This window comes from Gigantopelta aegis, chromosome 3 (assembly GCF_016097555.1).
Source record: "Gigantopelta aegis isolate Gae_Host chromosome 3, Gae_host_genome, whole genome shotgun sequence".
Classification (NCBI taxonomy): Eukaryota; Metazoa; Mollusca; class Gastropoda; order Neomphalida; family Peltospiridae; genus Gigantopelta; species Gigantopelta aegis.
The window spans coordinates 18,849,042-18,874,056 of record NC_054701.1 but is presented as its reverse complement, the minus strand read 5'-3'; the positions used below and the strand labels follow the sequence as shown (position 1 = coordinate 18,874,056).

The window sequence follows — 25,015 nt, the reverse complement described above, 5'->3', positions numbered from 1 at the left end:
AGTCTAGGACGCCGTCTAGGCTTGTTGGAGGTCGCCGTCTAGACGCAATTATGGTTGGTTCGCGGACTGTACATTATTCTTGATACAATGTAGTTTGACACTATTTTATTTCACAACGTATTTTGCATTTAGTTGCAACACATACAAAAGTGAATAAATTAATTCGAAAAGCCTACATTGGTTATCACATCATAGGCTCAGCCCATATACAGCTTATATAGACGTTATAAGAAAATCAATAAATGAAAATAAACTTATTCATTCATTTCAACTTATTTTCTTGATTATATCCCATTAAGGTTCGAACACGCTGTCCTGGGTACACATATCTCAGCTATCTGGGCTGTCTGTCCAGGACAGTGTTAGTGGTTAGTGTGAGAGAGATAGAGAGAGAGAGAGAGAGAGAGAGAGAGAGAGAGAGAGAGAGAGAGAGAGAGAGAGAGAGAGAGAGAGAGTAAAAAAAAAAAAACGGTGTAGTGGTATTACACCTACCCATTATGTCGTTAAAACACGCTCTGAGTGGGAGCCGGTACCGGGCTGCAAACCCAGTACCTGCCAGCCTTGTGTCCGATGACGTAACCACGACAACACTGAGACCGGTCGAATGGAAACGTTATAACAGTATTTTGAATGTATTATTTTTAAAGACATATGCAAGTTAAAATGTCTGCATATTTCAAATGTATTTTACTAACTGCAATACGTATATTTGCATATTTCAAATGTATTGTACTAACTGCAATACGTATATTTGCATATTTCAAAGTATTTTACCAACTGCAATACGTATATTTGCATATCTCAAATGTATTTTACCAACTGCAATACGTATATTTGCATATCTCAAATGTATTTTACCAACTGCAATACGTATATTTGCATATGTGAAATATATTTTACTAATTGCAATACGTATATTTGCATATTTCAAATGTATTTTACTAACTGCAATACGTATATTTGCATATTTCAAATGTATTTTACTAATTGCAATACGTATAGTTGCTACCTGTTGGCCAATTTTACACTTTGCATACATTTATTTACTATAGCTATCTAACGTGTGTGTTTGTAGAGTCTGTACGAAAGTCAATTAACGTCAATTAGGCAGTACATGCGAGCGATGATGGAGTTACGAGTATGAACGTTAATTGAACATATACGTGTAGTCTACATGAACAAAGAGAGAGGATGACTAAAAATGGCGAAAAAGTCTGCTTGAATAATTGGCATGGACAATATAATGCAACCTTCTGTTCTTGAACATTCCGTTCCTTTAAATGGCATACGAAGGAAATGTGTGAACAAAAAAGGAAGGCATCATTAAAGAAGAAGCGACAAGAAATGAAAAAAGTATATTATAGTGATCAAAATTAATTCTGCTACAGAGGTACAATTTGAAGATTTACTAAGAACCCAATCAGTGAGTTCATAAAGGAGTCTTATGTACTGTTTGAAAGAAAGAAAGAAATGTTTTATTTAACGACGCACTTAACATATTTTATTTACGGTTATATGGCGTCAGACATATGGTTAAGGATCACACAGATTTTGAGAGATATCGGTAGTTCGACATAAACATAACAGTATAGTCGTTTTTGTATTTTAAGATAACCCTTTTTATGTGTGTGAATTTCTTTATGCTGACATAGTTTATTAAGTATACCAAAATGTGCCAACATACCAGAGAACAATACCACAAACCAAACCAATAGTACAAACCAATGACTTCTCGACTTGGCCTTTGATTGCTTTACAACTGTGGCTTCAAAGTCCTGTCATAACATGACTTGTGATCTGGGCTAAACCTGCTAGTAGTTGGTCAGTTTGTGTTGTTTCGATCCAGTTTCTCACAACATCAAAAGCATGTAAAGTCTCTGCCGTAGTAGGTCGTTTCGGTTGGGCAATGATGTCATTATTATCAGTAGCATTATTGCCGTCGTCGTCAGGTGTTACGATTCTTACACAGATTATTGTGTCAATAATGTTGACATCCTCGGTCGTGGTCTTACATGTGTTCAAATTAAATTAATTAATTAGATGTCGGGTGGAGCGAAGACATGTGTTCACTGTTCAGTATGTTCGACTAGCACTGACGTAGGAAGCGCGGGGTGGGGGGGGGGTGGAGGGGTGGAGGGGGCATGCCCCCACACTTTGTAGCAGCAGCGATGTATATATATATATATATATATATATATAGAGAGAGAGAGAGAGAGAGAGAGAGAGAGAGAGAGAGAGAGAGAGAGAGAGAGAGAGACACACACAGAGAGAGAGAGAGAGAGAGAGAGAGAGAGAGAGAGAGAGAGAGAGAGAGAAGAGAGAGAGAGAAGAGAGAGAGAGAGAGAGAGAGAGAGAGAGAGTATATATATATATATATATATATATATACTCTGTCAAAAAAGAAACGCATAGATGATAGGGAAAGAAGAAAAGTGTTTGATTTTACACACTATCGTTTTTTTAACAATGTTACTGTATGACCATGTTTGTTGATGTTCCTGGAATGGGACGGCATGCCCAAATGCACCCTAAAACGTTCTGCGACAATTGCAGGAAATTGGCATGAAATGGTCAGATTTTGGCGAATGCACGTGAACTTGGGGTAGTGATGAGTATTTAAAGCTGCATTACTCGCAATGATGCCTTATTTCCATTTCGACGTAGAAGAGTTACAAGATGCCAAGACTAAACCTGCCGAATCGAAACATTGCAATAGGCCGCCTCCAGTTAGGTGAATCGCAGTCAGCAGTCGCACGCCACATGAACGTCCATCAGAGCACCATTTCACGTCTCTGGGACAGGTACCAGTTTCAATTAGCTGAAGACCTGTCCAGAAGTGGAAGACTTCGCATAACAACTGCAGCACAAGATCGCTACATCCGGGTTCTGCACTTGCGTCACCGAACTGCCACAGCAACGAACACTGTTGGGCGCATACCTGGTTTGAGAAGGGTGTCTGCACAAATCATTCGGAACCGACTTCGAGAAGCTGGTTTATGGGCTAGGAGACCGTATGTTGGCGACGTCAACATCGACATTTACGTATTCGCTGGTGCACGAATGTACAGGGGTGGAACTTGGGAAACTGGCGGCGAGTATCTTTCAGCGACGAGTCACGTTTCCTTCTACAGCGGCGTGATGGACGACAACGTGTTTACAGACGCCGCAATGAACGTTTTGCTAATAACTGCGTCGCCCAAGTTGACAGATTCGGTGGAGGGAGTGTCATGATGTGGGAGCCATCTCATACACCGGCAGAAGTGAACTTGTGTTCGTACAAGGCAACCTGACAGCTGTACGCTAACCGGGATAAAATTCTTCGCCGTCACATACTTCCCATTTTGGATCGACAGAGAGAACCCTTTCAGCAGGACAATGCCAACCCGCATACGGCACGTGTAACAATGGATTTTCTACAGAATGAGAACATTAATGTGCTGCCATGGCCATCAAGATCGCCAGATCTCAACCCCATTGAACATCTATGGGACGAACTAGACAGACGTGTACGCCAGCGTGACCCGGAGCCTCAGACACTTCCGCAACTGTCACATGCACTGCAGGAAGAATGGGCTAGGATTCCACGTGCCAGGATTCAGAGACTCATTCAGTCTATACCAAGGAGATGTCGCGCAGTGATTGCTGCTGCTGGTGGCCACACAAGGTACTGCTTTCAGCGCCCTCGTGCGACACTGTTTGGTGACGAAAACGCCTCCACTACCGTCAGTCCATAGCAAGAACATTGTCACATATTCATGTCAAATTTGACGGTGATACGATCATAAGTAACGAAATTATGTCACTTTGTATTAAAGAGATAATTCCATGACTATTTCGCCTATGCGTTTCTTTTTTGACAGAGTATATATATACATGTGTGTGTGCCCCCTCCTCCACAAACACACCCTTTTTTATTTTGACACATTTCTACGTCCGTGACTAGTACAGCCGAACAAATAGGGCCGTATCTAACTCTTTACCCAGGGGTGGGAGGTCACGAGGTGCACTGATCATACTATCAGTGACCCGTACTATAAATCGTCTTAAAAGTTCGTATGTGCTGCAAATTCGTTACACTCTTGATTCCATTCATTCATTCGTTCGTTCGTTCGTTCGTTCACATATCTATATATGTATTCATTGATCCGTGCATTCATTCATTATTCCTTCCTTCCAATGAATTATGTTCATATACTTACCTTTGTTTGACGTCCAGTAGCCGATATATTTTCTGTAAGTGTCGTTAAACATTCATTAATTCCTGCAGTCATTCTTTCTTTCTTTCTTTTTTTCTTTCTTTATTGGTTGTTACCGTCGTTGTTTTGCCGTTGTCCCTTTTCTGTTTACTATACTTTCATTACAATGGCATGCAATGTAACCTTTACTTGTAGTGCCATTCTAAAGTCATCAAAGAAAATAAATAGTATATGTTTGCTGATACTGTCGAAGATCTAATTATAGTGACTAGTTATGTGCATGTTATTGGTCTTTTGTCACTTCGTCCAGCGTCCACGCAGGCCATTCCCACATGACGTTCGGCCACTGTGTCGACTTCCTTCTCAAGTGGTCAGTAAAAGCCATAGTGCGCCAGTGTTTGTTAATGTCGAGAATGTCAGACGCGCGCGCTAACGGCTAATTACCCGGATGAATTGATGCACTGACAGATGAGCTGCTTCGGGTGAATAATTCGACGTTATTGCGCAGGCGTGGAGCGAAGCCATTGTCGCAGATTGATTGACATTATGACATTCGGTGAGAAAAGGCAGCTCGAGGTTTGTATTCTGTTGCTCCACGGGTTAAGGTCAGAAAAGAATTGAACTTCCGCTCCAACACGGAATAAATTTGTTATATGATAATGTGTCATGTTTCATATCAACACAGTACAACCCCCTCCCCCCCCCCCCCCCCCCGCGTGTGCTGTAACCTCACCGTGGTGCAGGGGTGTAACATTCTCTTTGAGAATGGCCAATACAGCACAAAATTGAAGTTTTGAGTAAAATTCAGTATCCGTAAAATTCTGTGATATTTGTGTTTTTGCAGAGTTTTTTACACTGTTTTTGTTTAAGTCTTGAATGTTTATATTGATGTTGATCATCACTTTATTTATTTGCATTACCATAGTTTGACACCCAATAGCCGATGTATTTTTCGTGCTGGGGTGTCGTTAAACATTCATTCATTCATTCATTCAGTACAAAACCCATTGCGTCAAATGATGGTCACTGATAATAGTAGAAAGTTAAACTTTGTTGATAGTTTACGACACCACTAGAGCACATTGATTTATTGGATGTCAATGTTTGGTAATTTTTTACTTGAGGGCTTAGAGGAAACCCGCTATATTTTCCCCCATTATCAGCCAGGGATCTTTTATATGCATTTTCCCACATACATGACAACACATGCCAAGGATTTTGATGTGGATAGGTCTACGTCTTCGTATGGATAAGATCATGGGCATTGTAATATACTGACGTATCAGATAACAGTTATATATTTATTGACATAATATAACTCAGTAGATAATGATGAAAAGCTACTGACGTCATATAACTCATAGTGTGTGAAATCTACTGACATCATATAACTGAAACATAGTAAGTAAAATCTACTGATGTCATTCAGATATAGTGAGTGAAATCTATTAACGTCATATAACTCAGAAATAGTGAAATCTATTGACTTATAACTCAGACATAGTGAGTTAAATTTACTGACATATAACCCAGTGAAATCTACTGACATATAACCCAGTGAAACCTGTTGACGTCATATAACTTAGTGAGTGAAATCTACTGGGTCATATAACTCAATATATAGTGAAGGAAACTTTTTGACATCATATAACTCGAACATAGTGAAATTTGTTATATACATAGCAATGAAATATATAGATCTACGGAAATCATAAAAAATATATCCGGCGAAATGTCATATTTTTCACAGGTATTTTAGCTACAGTGAAAATATAGAAATCGTATTTACTTTTTTTGTAAAAGTTCATGATTAAATTATCTCCCTTAAGTTTGATGATTACCAATCATCTTATCGTATTTGAAAAAAAATAGTAATTTAAACAACTGTACCTGTAAAAGGGAATATGAAGTGCAATTACGATAAAATATCTAAAACGAATTGAATACGAAGCTAAATAACGATGACACAGTTTCCTGTTACTGCAATTCGTGAACATACGACTTCCACACATCACTCGTTGATATAACAATCGTATTAAAAAAAAACTATGAAATAGCCTCTATCTACTGACGTATATCTCAAACATAATGAGTCAAATCTACTGCCGTCATATGACTCAGACAATTAGTGAAATCTACTGACGTCATATAGTCATAAACATATTGGACGAAATCTACTAACATGATATTATAATGCTCATATAAACATAGCGTACGAAATCTAGTCACATGTTATTTAACAGCCAAATGAGCATTGTAAAATATGATATTTAAGAACAGTCATATATAGACATAGTGAAATCTGAGATTACAGAACAATCATATGGACATAGTACAGTAATCATACAGAAATAGACAGTAAAATGTACGTACATGTTACGTAACAGTCTTATAGACTCAGTCTACTTCTGTCGCCATTGGAATTAAACTTTCAGACTGGCTTCAATCATTTGGAATAAATCTTGAAAATCACTTCAGCTAATCAGAATAAACAACGAAAATTGACACAAAAAATAACTTTATTATCATAAACTATTGTTAAATGTTTCTTGTTTAAAGATAAAATAAAAATACAGATTTGTTTTCTTAAACTGATTACTAATAGATATACATATGACTGCATCTGTTTTGGATGTACATATGTCTTAATAGTCATTGTATGGTCAAACAGAAAATTAGCGGTTCCACAACATGTATTGTATGTATAATACCAAGGATCCACAAACCTCGATGTTATCTTTGAATCCAGCAGGTTAATAATAATAGTATTAATAGTTTTAACATGTCCATCACCTTGGCTAACCCAGATACAGGCGATATTATTAATTATATTACCAGGTTTTGTTCCGTTTTCATTTCATTTCAACTTATGTTCGTGCTTATATCCAATTAAGTTTCAAGCACGCTGTCCTGGGCACACATCTCAGTATCTGGGCCGTCTATCCGGCATAGTGGTTTAGTTGTTAGTGGTTAGTGAGAGAAGGTGTAGTGACCTTACACCTACCCATTGAGTCGTTAAAACTCGCTCTGGGTGGGAGCCGGTACCGGGTTGCGAACCCTGTATCTACCAGCCTTATGTCCGATGGTTTTGTTGCAGAAAGCAATGGAAATAGTGACCAACACCCATCACATATAAATTTAATATTCAGATTAGCCACGTATCGCTTTATGAGATGGTATTTCTATTATATGAAATATTAGCTGTAACTTTCTATAAATCTTCTATATTTTACTGATTCTTCTGAATCTGTTTTCTGAAATATTTACGTTAGTGTATGATCTTTATGTGATGAATTTGGCTGTTGATTTAATTGTAGAAAACTATCTTGCATATTTATTCTAAGCCTTCCCTATTTGTTAATTTGTGTACTGAATCTATTTTCTGAAATATGTATACTTGTGGATTCTATTTTCTGAAATCTGTACACTTGTGGGTGATCTTTGTGAGACAAATCTGCACGTTAGTCGCTGGATCAGCATTTACAGATTGGACTGCGCCACCTAGTTTTAGCAAGGGAAACTATTCAGAGATCGTCTGACGTCACGGTTGGTTGTAATGTGTAACGGAATGTGACAACGAGCAGAATGTTTTCCAATCAGAACGGATTGCCCGTTGCGGTCAATATTCGCAAATCATGTTGCGTAAAAGAAGTCAGTTCTGACAGCTTATTATTGGAATGGAATGGGAAGAGAACGACAGAAATAGGCTGCATGTTAAGGCGGATTAACTATTTATACTGCTCAATTAACTGTCATGGCGATTAGCTGTCGAGTGTCTAGAGTTAATGTGTGACCTTGAGAAATGAAGCTACCGTCATTAATGATCTTAAAGAGACACTCCTTGGTTTTCTATTATTCTTAGATGTTACCGACTAACAGAACCTTTTTAACAACTAAAATATATATTTAAGATATCAGACGCGGATGGGGGTGCATACCAAATTATTTAACGTAAAATCCAGTTTGGGTACCACAAACATTATGACGGTCAGAAACGCACTGAATTGATAATTAATAATTGTAGTAGTTTGTAAGGTTGCGTTAGAAGGAAATAAGTTAAAACTCTGGGCAGTTTCTTTTAACAATATTCCATAACGTTGGCACATGTTGAGAGTATGGTACCCGTGATTTATTAATGACATTTCACTGCGAAGTAATATGCCAGTAATGATTAAACTGGCAATGTCATTCACAGTTTGTCTAATTAGTAAACATGTTATTACCCACACAAGAATATATTCGGGGGGGGGGGGGGGGGGGGGGGGGGGGGTTCTAAGAAATTACGAATATATGTTAGTAGGTTATGAATATAAAATATCGTGCTGATATTTCTCTGGTTTTCTCGATGCAGACGTTATGTTCTGTTAAACACTTCGTCGTCTGCTTTCGTGATGATTTCTCTGGCCTTAATCTGTAAAATAAAATAAATATATTCCATAACATTATTCAGTTATCACGTCGTGACACAAACACATTCAGCTGTCAATACATATAGTCATTCAGTTATCACGTCACGGCGTATACTCATTCAGCTGTCAAGACATATAGTCAGTCAGTTACACGTCACGACATAAACACATTCAGTTGTCAAGACATATAGTCATTCAGTTATCACGTCACGGCGTATACTCGTTCAGCTGTCAAGACATATAGTCATTCAGTTACACGTCACGACATAGACTCATTCAGCTATCGCGACATATATTCATTCAGTTATCACGTCACGACATAGACTCATTCAGCTGTGAAGACATATATTCATTCAGTTATCACGTCACGACATAGACTCATTCAGCTGTCGAGACATATAGTCATTCAGTTATCACGTCACGACATAGACTTATTCAGCTGTCGAGACATATAGTCATTCAGTTATTACGTCACGACATAGACTCATTAAACTGTGAATACATATATAGTCATTCAGATATCACGTCACGACATAGACTCATTCATTCAGCTGTCACGATATACAGTCATTCAGTTATCATGTCACGACATAGACTCATTCAGCTGTCGAGACATATAGTCATTCAGTTATCACGTCACGACATAGACTCATTCAGCTGTCGAGACATATAGTCATTCAGTTATCACGTCACGACATACGAGTGTGTGTGTGTGTGTCTCTCTCTCTCTCTCTCTCTCTCTCTCTCTCTCTCTCTCTCTCTCTCTCTCTCTCTCTCTCTCTCTCTCTCTCTCTCTCTCACACACACACACACACACACACACACACACACACACACACACCACACACATTGCTCGCAATATAAACTTAACTTTTTCATGCTGCTACAAATAGATATGTTGATTAGTTCCATTACACAAAGAGTGGTGTTTTGAGTAGTGTATTTAACACCAGTAGTTACAGAGGTAAACCTTCTCGGGGTGAGTGAAAACACGAGTAGGAAACGGAACTTTCGCGTATTAGTCATCAATAAACTGAACCATGCCATAGTCATCTTACATCGTAATACTAATAATTTCCGCATGTCAACCGGGGCGAATGTTTAAGGGTGTACGATAGAATTCTACAGAGGGATTTCACGAACCCTGGAGATCCGCCAGGTCATTAAGGCTACCTTAGCCTGGTAACCTAAAGCATCCTAGAGTGTATGTGAAATACGAATATTACATTGACAGTGGAAAATGTCAGTGAATCACTGGGCTGAGTACTCTGCCTTTAGACAGCACCCCGGAACATTGCTGACAGGGGTACTCTCGGCTTTCTTTCTGTGGTGTGTTTATTAATAATTAATATGTGAACTATTTCTAATCGGCGAACTCGAAAATGATAGGCGTGAATTTATTATATAACATTTAGTGAAATATCTTAAAATATCAGTGAAATGAAAGTGTTATCAGTCAGTCAGTGACAATAACGCATTTTAGAGTGAGAATTTCACTATTTTACTCCAAAATGTGTTATCGTCACTGTAGAAAGTGTTGTCTTCACTGTTAGAAAGCCGGAACTATTTTGCTGCTGGCATTTTAAAAATAAAGATAAATTGCTAAAAGTTAAATAATAAATAGAAAATTTCATGTTTTTGTCAAATATGATTTATATCTCATCGAGTGAAGCTTGCAATCATATCACATTCGTCGACAGACAGACAGACACACAGACAGACATACTCGTGAAATATGTACACGTGTACTGAATAAACATACGGCGTTGTTGCTAAATTCTAAACTGCTTGTTGAATGGGCTGTTTTGGTGAACATATACGTCTAAACTGAAGCACGCTTGTTGCGCCAGCTATGTTTATGAGATATTTACACCTTCAGCTTAAACACGAAGCACTTACCTTTCTGAGACGGACAGTTTCTTCTGCTTCTCGGATGTAATCAATAAATCCTCGGTACAGTTCACAAACACTCAACTGGCTGTCACCTGGAACAGGTAAATAACCAGTGTGAGAACAGGTAAAAATAAATGAATAAATAAATAAATAAATAAATAAATACCACAACAAAAAAAAATACAACAACAAAACAAACGTTGCATGAACAGGTAAACAGTCAATGCACTAGTGCATACAACTAGTAAGAGAAACGTGAACAACAACAACAGGTAAACAAATACTGGGAACAAGTAAACGGGTGCATAGAGGTAAACAACTAGCGTGAATACAGGTAAACAACTAGAGTGAATATAGGTAAACAACTAGAGTGAATATAGGTAAACAACTAGAGTGAATATAGGTAAACAACTAGCGTGAATACAGGTAAACAACTAACGTGAATAGAGGTAAACAGTTTGCGTGAATATAGGCAACAAACAATTAAAGAGGGAACGTTCAAACAACTAGTGAGATCATGTGAACAATTATAGAGAACATGTGAACAACTAGTTTGAGAACTGATAAACATTTACAATATAAAAACAGGTAAACAAGTTATATATTGAGAATATGTAAATGTAAACAAGGCTATCATGTTGTCTGTAACTTTGTATTTTGTCTTTTGCGGGGGTAGGACGTAGCCCAGTGGTAAAGCGCTCGTCTGATGTGATGTCTAGGATCAATCCCTGTCGGTGGGCCCATTGGGCTATTTATCGTTTCAGCCAATGCCACATGACTGATATATCAAAGGCCGTGGTGTGTGCTGTCCTGTCTGTGGGATGGTGCATATAAAAGATCCCTTGCTACTAATGAAAAAATGTAGCGGGCTTCCTTTTTAAGACTATATGTCAAAATTACCAAATCATGTTTTACATCTAATAACCGATGATTAATAAATCATTGCACCCTAGTGGTGTCGTTAAACAAACAAACTTTTGTTTTGTCTTTTGATTATTGTTAGTATCAGAATAATATATTAATATGACTGTGGTGCATGCATTGTTAAATTGGTTTTCTTTTACCAACGATGATGTGACAACACCTACCGTTAATGTCCATGCTGACGAGGTTGTTTGAGAATATAGTTCTGAACTCTGCCTCCGTCAGCTGGCCGTCGTGGTCGACGTCGAACACGTCGTACAGGAGGCACGCCACCTGGTTGTAGACGCCGTACCGGTAACTCTGGATACCCACAAACTCACATCTGCCAATAGGGGGCGCCACTACGAAAACGGTAATTGCAGGCGTCATTAAACATAGGAGTAGTGGAAAGTGAAAAGAAATTAGTGGTAAAATACATGAAATTTTCAGGAACGTATTTAGGGGGGGGGGGGGGGGGGGGGGTCGGGGGAGGGGGGTGTTCATCTGAACCCTCCCGCAAAAGATGAGGTCCACTTTTTTTCTTCTGTTTTAAATATTGCACAAATACTTGATTGTAACTCTCCCATAAAACAATATTTGCTTGTCTTCGTCATTTAGCACTCCCCGTAACAAAGCTGCAGTGTACATGATTCAGAATTTCTAACTAATCTGGTAAACTCAAAACAAAGGAACCTACATATAAGGTTAGGAAATCAGCAAAAAATAATATTGTGTTGGGCGAGTGTGGTAGGGTCCATCTTCAACGTATTTATACAAGAGTTATCAAATATTGGTGTAAACGTATTCAACTACCACTTTTCAGATTACCTTGTCAAAGTTATTTGATGCTAAAAAATTTCGATGATGATGGGTACATTAATTGGGCTACAAAAGTGAAACAAATTTTATTTAATTATGGTTTTGATTTTGTATGGCTATGTCAGGAAGTAGGTAATATAGATTTGTTTATCTCATTGTTTAAACAGAGGCTTTATGACAATTAACAGCAACATCTGCCTCATGTTATTACAAGCAGTATAAATCTTTATTGAATATCAAACGGTACTTGCAACTTAACTTTGCGGTACATTTGAAAAGGGCATTGTCGAAGTTTAAATGCAATAACTTTGGATTAGCTGTAAATACTGGCAAATTTAACAATATAACATATGACCAAAGATGGTGCACTTTTTGTAGAAATAATGATGAGGGTTTATTTTACTGAAGACCAACTACATGTATTACTTGAGTGTAAAAAGCACACACGTATTTCTCTATCTCTCCCCCTCCCTCCCCCTCGCTCTCTCTTCTCTCTCTTCCCCTACCTCTCTGTCTCTCTGTCTGTCTGTCTGTCTCTCTCTCTCTCTCTCTCTCTCTCTCTCTCTCTCTCTCTCTCTCTCTCTCTCTCTCTCTCTCTCTCTCTCTCTCCCTCTCTCTCTCTCTCTCTCTCTCTCTCTCTCTCTCTCTCTCTCTCTCTCTCTCTCTCTCTCTCTCTCTCTCTCTCTCTCTCTCTCTCTCTCTCTCTCTCTGTCACGGGGATCCTATAATACCCGTAACTGGATGAAACACGATTATCCAAATATCTCTCCTAAATGTATATCTATTAGATCTCTCTGTATCGAGCAGTATTTACCCGAGTGGCTCGTCTAGGTATGATCAGAGATACGATCTTATATAAAGTATATATTATTATAGCACGTTTAGTTCACTAGAAAACACAACAAAACACAATACACTTTGGAATCTGTATTAACCTACGCTGACAAATGTACTGCCGCAGTAGTTAATTAATAACAACAATAATAACAACCCAGAACTGATCACTTAATTAGTTAATCTCTAGGTGTCTAGTTTACACAATATGCTAATCACTTCACCGTGACCCAACACCCACACGTGTGATAATTGAGAAACGCTTCCAGGAGAACTTAATTAATAAAGGAATTACAACTCTATTCCTAACTGGTTAATTTTTAATTAACCCTTACTACTCGTTCAATAACGTGTGATAATTGAGAAACGCTTCCAGGAGAACTTACTTAATAAAGGAATTACAACTCTATTCCTAACTGGTTCATTTTTAATTAACCCTTACTACTCGTTCAATAACGTGTGATAACTGAGAAACGCTTCCAGGGAAACTTAATTAATAAAGGAATTACAACTCTATTCCTAACTGGTTAATTTTTAATTAACCCTTACTACTCATTCAGTAACCTTGTAATACAGACTTAATACTGGTACCTATCACAATAAAGACAATAACCTACAGTTTACCTAGGTCCTCTAGGATGACTGGTTAAGCTTTTTATATATATATATATATATATATATATATATATATATATATATATATATATATCAGAACGGTAAGCCTACGGTATACTGCGTCAGCACCGTCTAAATAATATTGGTATAATACAGTATTAAGATATTTAAGTCACATCAATCACATCAAGGTTACACAACAGAGCAGAAATGATATTTACTAAGTCCAAACGGACTAACGTTCCCTGGAGCCTTCCAATATGTTTCTCCCCGATATCTCTAAAACCCTAGCTATTTATTCAAAACTCTCAGAGACAGCGAATATCGCCTGGGGGTACAAGGCGGTACCTCACGTATCATGTGGATTTCCACAGCGACCAAGACGGCATATCTTTCTCTGATCGCCAGACTCAATGACGCCAAGTCGCCAAATCACGGTTGTAAAAACCGCACTCGCGTAGGTATTACGTAACTACTGGCCACATGGCCTCCGCATCTGCGCTGGGTGTGTATGAGAAGTACAGCTCGACGACCGTCGCGCAAGGGTATCACGTAACAAGTTGCTCATCTGGGCTTAAGTGCAACTGGAACTGCACACGGCCCTCTAAAACAATTAATATCGCCACAGGCGAAAAGAAATTAAGAGCACGTACCGTCACACTCTCACACACACACACACACACACACACACACACACACACACATATTGCTCGCAATATAAAAATATAAACTTAACCATCGACGTCCCAAACTGCGTTCGGCTAACGACAAAAACACGAATACGATACTTAAAGGAAAAATATTCTATAGTTTTCAGTACATGAAATAAAATATATTCCAATCAGTTAACGAAAAAAATCAACAACATGGACGTAAAACAAATCCATTCTAGTAAACAAAAGTGTAACACAACACAGTAAACAGGAAAGCCTGCGCGCTTCGTCATTTTTTATTTTTAAAGCCACTACATGATAAAATAACTATGCACAGTTGACGAACACTTTGTATAATATTTTTTGTTTTAAAGGAAATATTCAGTTTGTCAAGCGTTATGGTCCTGTCCGCGTTTTACCAACACCCATTGCTAACAATTGATGTCAATACAAATTGGCATTATGTTCATACCAGTGAATAGTTTGTGAAATATTAGTTTTCTAATGAATTTATTCTTAATTAACACAATTTATATTCAATATTATTTATAATTGTTATGAATGGATTGTGTTTACTATTCTCTACAGTTATGTAGAGGCACAAAAATGTAGCATACCTTTTGCAGATCGAATATAATAATTTAAAACAAATTCTAACAGGCGGCTTAAAAATCATAGTTAGTTACTTTCTATGAGTTAAGTGAACCTGATATCGGTAAGTTTAAGGAATAAACAAACGCGACTTAGTAAAATTAATGGTTTAGAGGTTTGTAAAGTGTTGTATTTAGATATTTACTTGTCTGAACTTTATTGTTAATAAAAAATGTCCGTGAACTGTTAACAAAACCTCACAAATGAACAAGTAGACGACAACAAATCGGATGTTGATTGCGCGAACCGTGCACGAGAAAACAAACTGACCGCTGAAAGCATAACGCAGTTAGGGACGTTGACATACATATATACATGTATTTAATGTATTTTGCTTGCGCTCGCTTTTAGGTTTACCTAGTTAATATTAGGTGTTACTGGTAGCTGTTTTAAAGGCTGTAACATTTATGATGAGCATTTTACCATCAATTCCCCAGTTTGTTAACGTCATCATTTCCTCTAGCGTAATGACGTCATCCATGTTAGCATCCACCCTGTTGATATCTTTGAGGAGGTCTCGGTTCCTGATGTTGGGGATGTTCGTCCATGTCACGTCCCTGAAACAGTTGACATGGTGATCATTGGCGGATCCAGGGGGTTGTCATATTTGAAGTGCTCTTTTTAATGACTTTTTAAAATATGCAATGCAATACAAGACAATAAATACAACACAAAAAGCTTTATTACCGTGCTTACATATGATGTATACATATAATTATTATATACATAAAAACACAGTCTGGTGACCCAGCAATAATAAAGCTAATGAATAATGAACGACTAAATATATACATTAAACAAAATAAAATAAGTTTTAGTTATATTATAAGTGCTATAACGACTTGCCACATAGGCTATTATTTAATACTCAACAAACTAGTTCTTGCTGTATCCACGTCCCAACAGAGCTGTGCTACTGTTACAAGATGGGCAGCAGGCCAGTTGATAATATAGTAGCATTTTTCATAGCTGTTCATTGATTCAAATGCAGGAAATTCATCTATGAGTTTGTCAAAATGATTTTGTCATGTTATTTCAAGTTCAAGACAATTAATAGGAAAATGTGTTTCGTCCTCAATTGTAATGTTGCATAGTTTGCATAACCTGCTGTTTCTCAGTATATTATGTTATCGACCTCTTTCAATTTTAAGGCGATGTGCACATATTTTTATTTTGGTGAGATGTCGTCTTAGATTACAGTTGTTAAGTTTTTCCAGATATGTTGCAAGTCTATATGGTTGTGTAATATGCTTGTAATATATATGTTTTCCCGAATTTTTCAGTTTCTGTAAATAATGCTGTCTGTAGTTATGTTGTAATTTTTCAGTTTTTATTTTCTTTTGTGTTTTTGGTGTCTTTAGAATAACGCTGAATTCTGTTATATCAATATTGTTTTTCTTGAGCATGTTATTTACGTAGTTGTGGAAACTGTTTTTTTGTCATTCCTGTTGAGTAGTTTGCTGTATTGGACTGCATCATATAATAAAGTACGTTTCTGTGGTATGTTTTGTAGATGTGCCTAGTAACAAGATATTTTTTTTCAGTTATTAATGGATATCGGCTAATTTCACTTTTACAAGCGATATTTGTTGCATTTTTTCCTACGTGTTAGTTGTATTTACAGAATTTTGTATGCACTTTTTCAAAATGTTCCGTTTCCAATATGTCTAAGAGTTTGTCTAGGTTGTGTGTCTTTGTTTTGTTGTTTAGTTCTGTATCCCAAATTTCGCAGTTATAGAGTAAGATCGGTTTAATTAGTGAATCGAATAGTTTGTTACATATTTTGAGTGGTGGCGGTAAACTAGAGAAAGATTTCTCAAGACTAAATATGGTTTTAAGTCCTTTGGCTGCAAGGTCTGTTTTGGTTGTACCCAAGTTTCCATTACTATTAATTGTGCAGCCCAGATAAATATACGTATTTGTGTTCTGGATTTCTTCCATTCCATATTGGAATGTAATTTTCTTTGGTTTTCCCTTTTGGATAATCATACATTTTGTTTCTGCTAGGTTAACGGTTAAATGCCATTCTTGGCAGCAGATGTGTAATTCATCAAGTGAATTTTGTAGGCCTAGTTGGGTTTCATATACGAGTACCAAGTCGTCTGCCCATAGTAAATGTGATATTCTTTCATTCTGTAAATGCGGTAGATCGCAGCTATTGGAGAATGTCATATCCCCTAGGAAGACATTAAACATAGTGGGACTTAAGTTATCACCCTGTTTTACTCCTACTGTTGATGGAAACTTATTAGTGAGTTTGTTGTTAATTTTTACTGATAATTTAGTTTTGCTATACATAGTTTTCACAATTTCTTTAAAATGTCCATCCTATACCCATTCTGAATAGTTTAAGAAATAAACCAGGTCGCCAAACAGTGACTAAGGCTTTATGGAAGTCAATGAAACAAAAGTAGAGTTTGCCCTTTGACTGTTCAATATATTTGTTGACCAGTGAATTTATCATAAAGATACTATCTGCCGTTCTTCTGTTTTCTCTGAAACCAGCCTGATTGTCAGCAATAAGATTTTCAGATTCTATATGCTGTGTTAGTCTTCTATTTAGAATAGAAGAGAGAACTTTTCCTAAACAGCTTGTACTAGTAATGCCTCTATAGTTGTTTGGGTCTCCTTTTTATGTATTGGTGTTATATAACCTTCTGTACAGGTTTCCATATATATATATATATATATATATATATATATATATATATATATACCATTCAACTTCCACAATATCCAACACTAAATTGCCCTGAAAGCGCATCTTTGAGCATCATTATTTTAAAATGTTCCGGGGAGCATGCTCCCGAATCCACTACAGGTTTCGCTCATTTGCCTTCGACAAACTAAAATTGCCTTCTTTTTTTGTTGTCTTTTTTTGTCTTTTTTTCCCAAACCTTAACAAAATGCTGGATCCGCCCGTGGTGATGTTAGACATATGTCTGTGTCTGTATGTTTGTGTGTTGGGAATAACAAGTATACAACCACAACAGCAACAACAGCTATATCCTTGTTATAGGTTGTACTATACCAAATAAAATCCCATAGGTGAAAATGTTAACGTAAGTGGTTCAAAATACTATATGCAATATATCCACCAAACTATGACCCGTAAATATCAGTCCTGCAACTCCTCCCTCAAAGTATTAACTGAAGAAAATGGAACAATGGAATCCTCCGTGGCTTATTTTCGATAACTTGTATCTCGCCTTTCAACAATTATTTAAAGATGACCAACATGTTAGCTTGAAAAGATTAATATCATCTTACCACCATGGGCCAGGGGGACACTGGCGCGTGGCCAGGAAGAGGCCGGAGTAACCACTAGCAGTGCAGGTCAGTAGGACAGTGCAGACACAACACAGACGGACGGCGGACAGCCAAGTCATCCTAGTGCAGAGAAACATGTATTATAAAATAGACACGTGTATCGTAATTGGTCAAACCATTCCTGAGTTTGCTGCATTGTAAGATGTTTCCGACTAATAAAATATTTTTACGATTAAACTTACATACTAAATATATTTTCTTGTTTAGAATATCAGTGTCTGTACATTCAATATGTTTCTGGTCGTCTTAATATATGTAAGAAGCCCAAACTGGAGTCTGTCTTCAAATAATTTCGTACGTACGAAAAAAACATATTTTAGGAAATAAAATGAAATTTAAACCTAGTACAAATATTAGAACGATCAGAAACACGCTTAATATACAGCCACTAATATGTTATACAGAAAAATATATTTGATATGTAATTACAATCGTGAAAAAGTCTCTGTTAGTCGATAACATCTTTAAAATTGCAGCAAACTCAGGAATGTCCCTTTAACCAGTAACCAGGGGTAAGTTCAGTCAACCGCGTGTCGCTAACGTCCGCTACACTGGTTTATGCGCTTCTCGGTAAACCATATGGCCACGTCGGGAATCAGTCAAATAGTTCGAGAACGTTAGCAAAACGTTCGCTGACTGAACTTAGGGTAGTGTTCAGGAGGGCGAGCGATCGTGAACAATTTGGCTGGTACCACCATGTTCTACCATATCGCATTCATTTAACGACAGGCGCAAAAACTAATGTAGCCAGTGATTGCGAGCGCTCGCCCTCTTGAACATGCCTTAGTAGTACTTACTAGGGTGTTTAAATATACACTGACGTACTTCATATATTCAGATAGCAAATGCGCTTTCACATATACAAAACAGATACATGTTTATATACACTATACAAATACATTTAACATACCTCTCACCTCACCATAATAAATATAACATCATTTACGAATATAAAATACAAACAGGCCTACGGTTTTAATAAAACCGTACAAATGTTGTGTACTTTGGTCTTTTGACTCTTAACAAATGGGTACACATGAGCTCAATTTCTAACTTTTTTTATTTAACTTTCTTTCTTTTTTTTCAATTCATATATAAACTGCAAAACGTCTTGGTTGTCAGTATTCACTTGAATTGCGAATCATGGTTGAACCGACAACTAGAAATTGCACTTAAATGATTAAATAATGAAAAATGTACTTGAGATTGCATCTTTAAATATTTTAGCAATTCTTTCTTACCTTGCAACTACAGACTGCATCGCAGTTCCAATAAAACACTTGTTTTTGTGATAAAATGTCGGTCTGAGGTTTTTTTCCACGCTCCCATCGCTGCAGAGATCATCAAATTGGCCGTTTGACCGCCAAGTCATGCGAGGATTGCGACGTGGTCGACGGCTAATGTTTTAATATTTACCCACGACGACGAATGAAATCACAAAATGTCTGAGTGACAATGTGTGTAGATTTTTTAAATAACTCCAAGTCGTCGAATGTGAGATGGTTTAACCAGCTTTGTTATAAACAAGCTCGCACCTAATTAACAGAGAGTGGGGTGGAGTTATGGACAGGGATGCAATAAAAAACAAAGTGTCCTTTTATATGTAGTTTATAAGTGAGATTTTGAAGTAGCTGAAGAACACTATTTATTCTGCAACCACCGTTTCTATTGCCAGATTATGAATGAATGAATGTTTAAATGTTTAACGACACCCCAGCACGAAAAATACATCGATTATTGGGTGTCAAACTATGGTAAATGCAAAAACAATGTGATGATCAACATCAATATAAAAATTCAACAGTTAAATTAAAACACAGTGTAAAGAACTGTGCTAAAATACAAATATCACAGATATATAAAATTAAAATTTAGAGTAAAAGTCAGTATCGCGTAAAAATTTGTTTGTCCAAATATATCTTTTCGAGTTTCTTTGAGATGAGGACACTCCACCAAAATGTGGCGTACCGTCAGAAGACACTGAGGTGGAGGATCCTTCTTCAAAATAAATGAATGGGTCAGGTAAGTATGACCGATGCGAACACGACACAAGCCTATTTTATCCTTCTTGCACTGCCTATAGGAGGACTGCCACTCTCCAAAGACTGGCCTGACAGCATGAAGCTTGTTCGCAACCGCACCGTCCCAATCATGTTGCGAAGTCGAAAAGATAAATTCGTTGATATTATGTTTAAAATTAGTATACGGCACATCAACCCTGGCATGAGGCAAATCCAAAGCAGACTTGGCAGCTGAATCTGCCTTTTCATTACCCCTGAAGCCAACATGGCTGGGCACCAAACAAACGACAATAACTTTACTGGCAATGGATAAAAAGACACACTTTCGTATCACCATACCAATTAAGGGGTGGTCCAGCTTCATATTGCGCAAAGCTTGGAGACACGAAAGTGAGTCGGTAAAACTAATACATTTGGATGCACTAGAATCCTTTATTTCTTCCAAGGCTTTAATGACTGCCCAAATTTCAGTACTAAAGATCGATTCCGAGTCAGGCAGTCTCATGGAAAATATTTGGTCTGATGGAAAAACTGTAGCACAAGCCACATAATTCCCATCACGTGATCCATCTGTATACACAGGAATGTAATCACGGTACTTGTCTTGAATTTCCATGTGACAGATTATGATGAAGGATAAAGCAAAGTCATTCATGTGACGTCACACGCATAGCTACATTACAAAATCGCTCATTTGACCTCTAGGTCATCGTACAATTATCAATTGTCATTGAGGGCAATATCAATTTCTTCGGTCCATAAAACATGATATTGCCCGAAATGCGGTTAATAATTGTTTTATTACATAATGTCATCCATAAGACTCGTACATTCCTGACCGGCCTCGGTGGCGTCGTGGCAGGCCATCCGGTCTACAGGCTGGTAGGTACTGGGTTCGGATCCCAGTCGAGGCATGGGATTTTTAATCCAGATACTGACTCCAAACCCTGAGTGAGTGCTCCGCAAGGTTCAATGGGTAGGTGTAAACCACTTGCACCGACCAGTGATCCATAACTGGTTCAACAAAGGCCATGGTTTGTGCTATCCTGCCTGTGGGAAGCGCAAATAAAAGATCCCTTGCTACTAATCGGAAGAGTAGCCCATGTAGTGGCGACAGCGGGTTTCCTCTCAAAATCTGTGTGGTCCTTAACCATATGTCTGACGCCATATAACCGTAAATAAAATGTGTTGAGTGCGTCGTTAAATAAAACATTTCTTTCGTACATTCCTGCTTTATTTATCAGAATCGAAATACGCCAACACATAATTTCCCGCAATGCCTTAGGGATTTAGTGACGTCACGTAATCCTATGACGTTGTATGACACGCAGTGGAATGCGGAAATAAACAGTTGACACATTACTAAGACAAAAATCAAATTCGAGACATTATAACCAGCAAGAGTGTCAAAAATCATATTAAAAGCAAAATAAAACACAAAATGTGATAAATCTTAACATACATTTATAATGAACAGTTGCCGTTTACCTCCAAATGCATTTTTTTTATTTGCAACATAAAATCCTGAGAGTGCCGATTCCAACTGCATTTTGATGTATCATGTACGTTTCTAAATCTGCGAGACATTCCATACACAATTTAACGATTACTGACCTTGTTTTTGTCGTGTTTGCGGAATTAAACTCAGTATCACTAAAGATGTTATATTTTTGTTGAAGGACAGCAAAGCGATTTGTCACAAGTTTGTGTTTGTTTACATTAGCGTTATTAGCAGTTGACGTTGCATTACGTTACCTACTCATTAATTGGATAGAATTTGGTCTCATCTTCATTTTCATTGGTTAAATCTCCCAGGGCAATATCACTTTTGATGGACCGGTGAGACCGTCTCAGGGCAATACCACTATTTACGGACGGTCATGTGACTGGTTTTCGACCAATAAGAATACAGATATATTCTCATTATGTAATAATGTGGCTGAAATAATAGAAACAATAGCTTTTTCACTTAATTTTTATGGTCTGCATGATAAAGATAATAGATAATAACTAGTTAATGACGTCGGATATCTGCTTTATCCTGTTCAGGCCGAATGAGAAATTCCACTCAGCTATATTTTCCATTATTACCGTAACAGGATAAGCAGATATCCGACGTCATTAACTAGTTATTCTCAATATATTACTTTACTAATTATTTTTAGCTAGGTATACATACGGGTTTACCTCCCAGACAAACAGTCATTACTGCAAAAATAGGCAGAACACACGAATCAGCAGAAATGTGACCCTAGAGAATAATATTATGCATGTGCATCGACTACACAGTTTTGAGTTACAGATGGCTCGTACTTTTGGCTTGGTACGGCCCTGAAAAAAAACACACAACAATTATGCTGAAAAACTCAAAGCTCGGATGAGCACAAAGGTGGCCCTAGAGAATTTGTTCTAGGTGCATCGGTTATACAAATTAGGACTTCAGCTGAATTTTCCGCGTGGCAGATGGGGGCGATAACATAGGTGTGCGGATAAAACCAGACATTGTGCTCTTAAGAAATTCATTTAATTAATTTCCTCAGTATATCACATCCTTTGCTTTAGAGCGAATAACATTGACAATATATATTAGATTAGGGATCGATCCTAATCGTATTTTGTGTTGTTTTGTTTTTTGTTTTTGTGTGTGTGTGGGGGGGGGGGGGGGGGGGGGTTGGGTGGTGGTGGCGGTCGATAAGGGTTTTTTGGGGTGTTATGGGGGGTTGGAGGGTGGAGGATTTTTTGTATCTTGATTGGAACGTGACAATCAAAAACAGAAATAAAATGAAACATTATCTATAAATCTCAGTATGGTATTTTGGTTCAAATGCTGTTATAGAATTTGTATCATAACAAAACGTGGTGAGTTTTATTCTGTTCAGTCAAATGTCCATTCTTATTCTAGTATTTCTCCTTTTGTTTTCATATACTTATATATTTCTTTCCAACTTTTCTATCTGCTTTTATTCTTCACGCTTTTATCTATTTTTCCTTTTGAAATTTTAATATACCAATAGCCATGGTCAGATAACTCTACAATAATGTGTATTTCGTGTGTTGTATTTCGCGTGTGGATATTTTTTGCACCAAAAACCCTTTAAAGATTGAGCCGCCAATAAGGAAGGCAGGAAGGCAATGTTTTATTTAACGATGTACTCAACACATTTTATTTACGGTTATATGGCGTCAGACATATGGTTAAGAACCACAAAGATATTGAGAGAGGAAACCGCTGTCGCCACTTCATGGGCTACTCTTTTCGATCAACAGCAAGGGATCTTTTATATGCACCATTCCATAGACAGGATAGCACATACTACGGCCTTTGATGTATGAATCGTGGTGCACTGGCTGGAGCGAGAAATAGCCCAATGGGCCCACCGACGGGGATCGATCCCAGACCGACCGCGTATCAAGCGAACACTGTACCATTGGGCTACGTCCCGCCCCTGAGCCGCCACTAAGTGAAATATAATGGCCATTTACGCATCAATGAGTGTTTTATGTTATGCAGGTGGCCATTAGGAGTGTTTCCTATATACGTCGTAGATACATGTATAGGTAAACATGCGTACGTGTAGGCGTGTGTGCATGCACGCGCAGTCACACGCATATCTGAGTACTAGTATAAGTAACGCATACCGGTATATAATAATATGCATTCCAACAGGCATTTATTCTGCAATCACTATATTATGTATGTCAAGATATGATGACTAAATTAACTTCTATATTATGATCACTGACCACAAATACAGCTTTTTGGGACGGAACTACTTTTACACTAGTTGATCAGTAAAGAAATGTTGTATTGTTCAAAGGTACTTATTCTTTTATTTAAATAAATTGTTAAGATTTATTTTGTTTTGGTGTATAAACATAGCAGACGACAAGGCAATACGTGATTATTGCCGTATCTCTGCACAACGCAGAGTCGAATTGGCACTTACCAAAATAGTGGTTTATTCCATCAATCTCTATCTAGTGGGTGCGGGATTTAGCTCAGTAGGTTGAGTACCAGCTCGGTGGATCCATTTAACTGATTGGGGGTTTTCGCGTTCCAACCAGTGCACCACAACTGGTCAAAAGCCGTGGTATGTGCTTTCTTGTCTGTGGGAGAGAAAGTGCACATAAAAGATCGCTTGCTGCATTAGGAACAAAATATAGCGTTTCTTCTGATAACTACTTGTCAGAATTATCAAATGTTTGACATCCCGTAGTGGATGATTAATTAATCAATGTGCTCTGGTAGTGTCGTTAAACAAAACAAACTTTAACAAATTCGATCTAGTGTCTCGTCTATAGAGGGACAGTACTATAGGCGGAGATCCTTTACTGGTGAGTTCACCCTTCTTGCGCCACAAAGACGACTGCCACTTAACGCAATAAAGAACTTGAACTTGAACTTGAGCCACTCCTAGACTAGTTTACTAAATCAACACTAGCACCGGACATAGCTCATTAGAGCAAGTACAGCTGTGATGACATGCACTCATGAATCACTTTCACACAGGTGATCGCGAAAGGTGAGCATATCCTGTCCCACCGATGGCACCCGTCACGATTATTGCCAGCCGCCACGAGTACCGCCACCCGCCACGAGTACCGCCACCCGCCACGAGTACCGCCACCCGCCACGAGTACCGCCACCCGCCACGAGTACCGCCACGAGTACCGCCACCCGCCACGAGTAC

At 37.8% G+C, this 25,015-nt stretch overlaps 1 protein-coding gene across 1 annotated transcript; it reads right to left on the bottom strand.

Annotated features, from left to right (window-relative positions):
• Positions 1-8,478: 8,478 nt before the first annotated feature.
• LOC121368529 lies at positions 8,479-19,675 on the bottom strand. The gene is made up of 6 exons (XM_041493266.1): positions 19,545-19,675; positions 18,244-18,363; positions 15,397-15,530; positions 11,587-11,763; positions 10,505-10,590; positions 8,479-8,607 (listed from the first exon to the last, which is right to left on the bottom strand). Exons 1-6 carry the CDS (start codon positions 19,673-19,675, stop codon positions 8,551-8,553), a joined length of 705 nt encoding a protein of 234 aa, XP_041349200.1. The 3' UTR covers positions 8,479-8,550.
• Between the last annotated feature and the right edge of the window lie 5,340 nt (positions 19,676-25,015).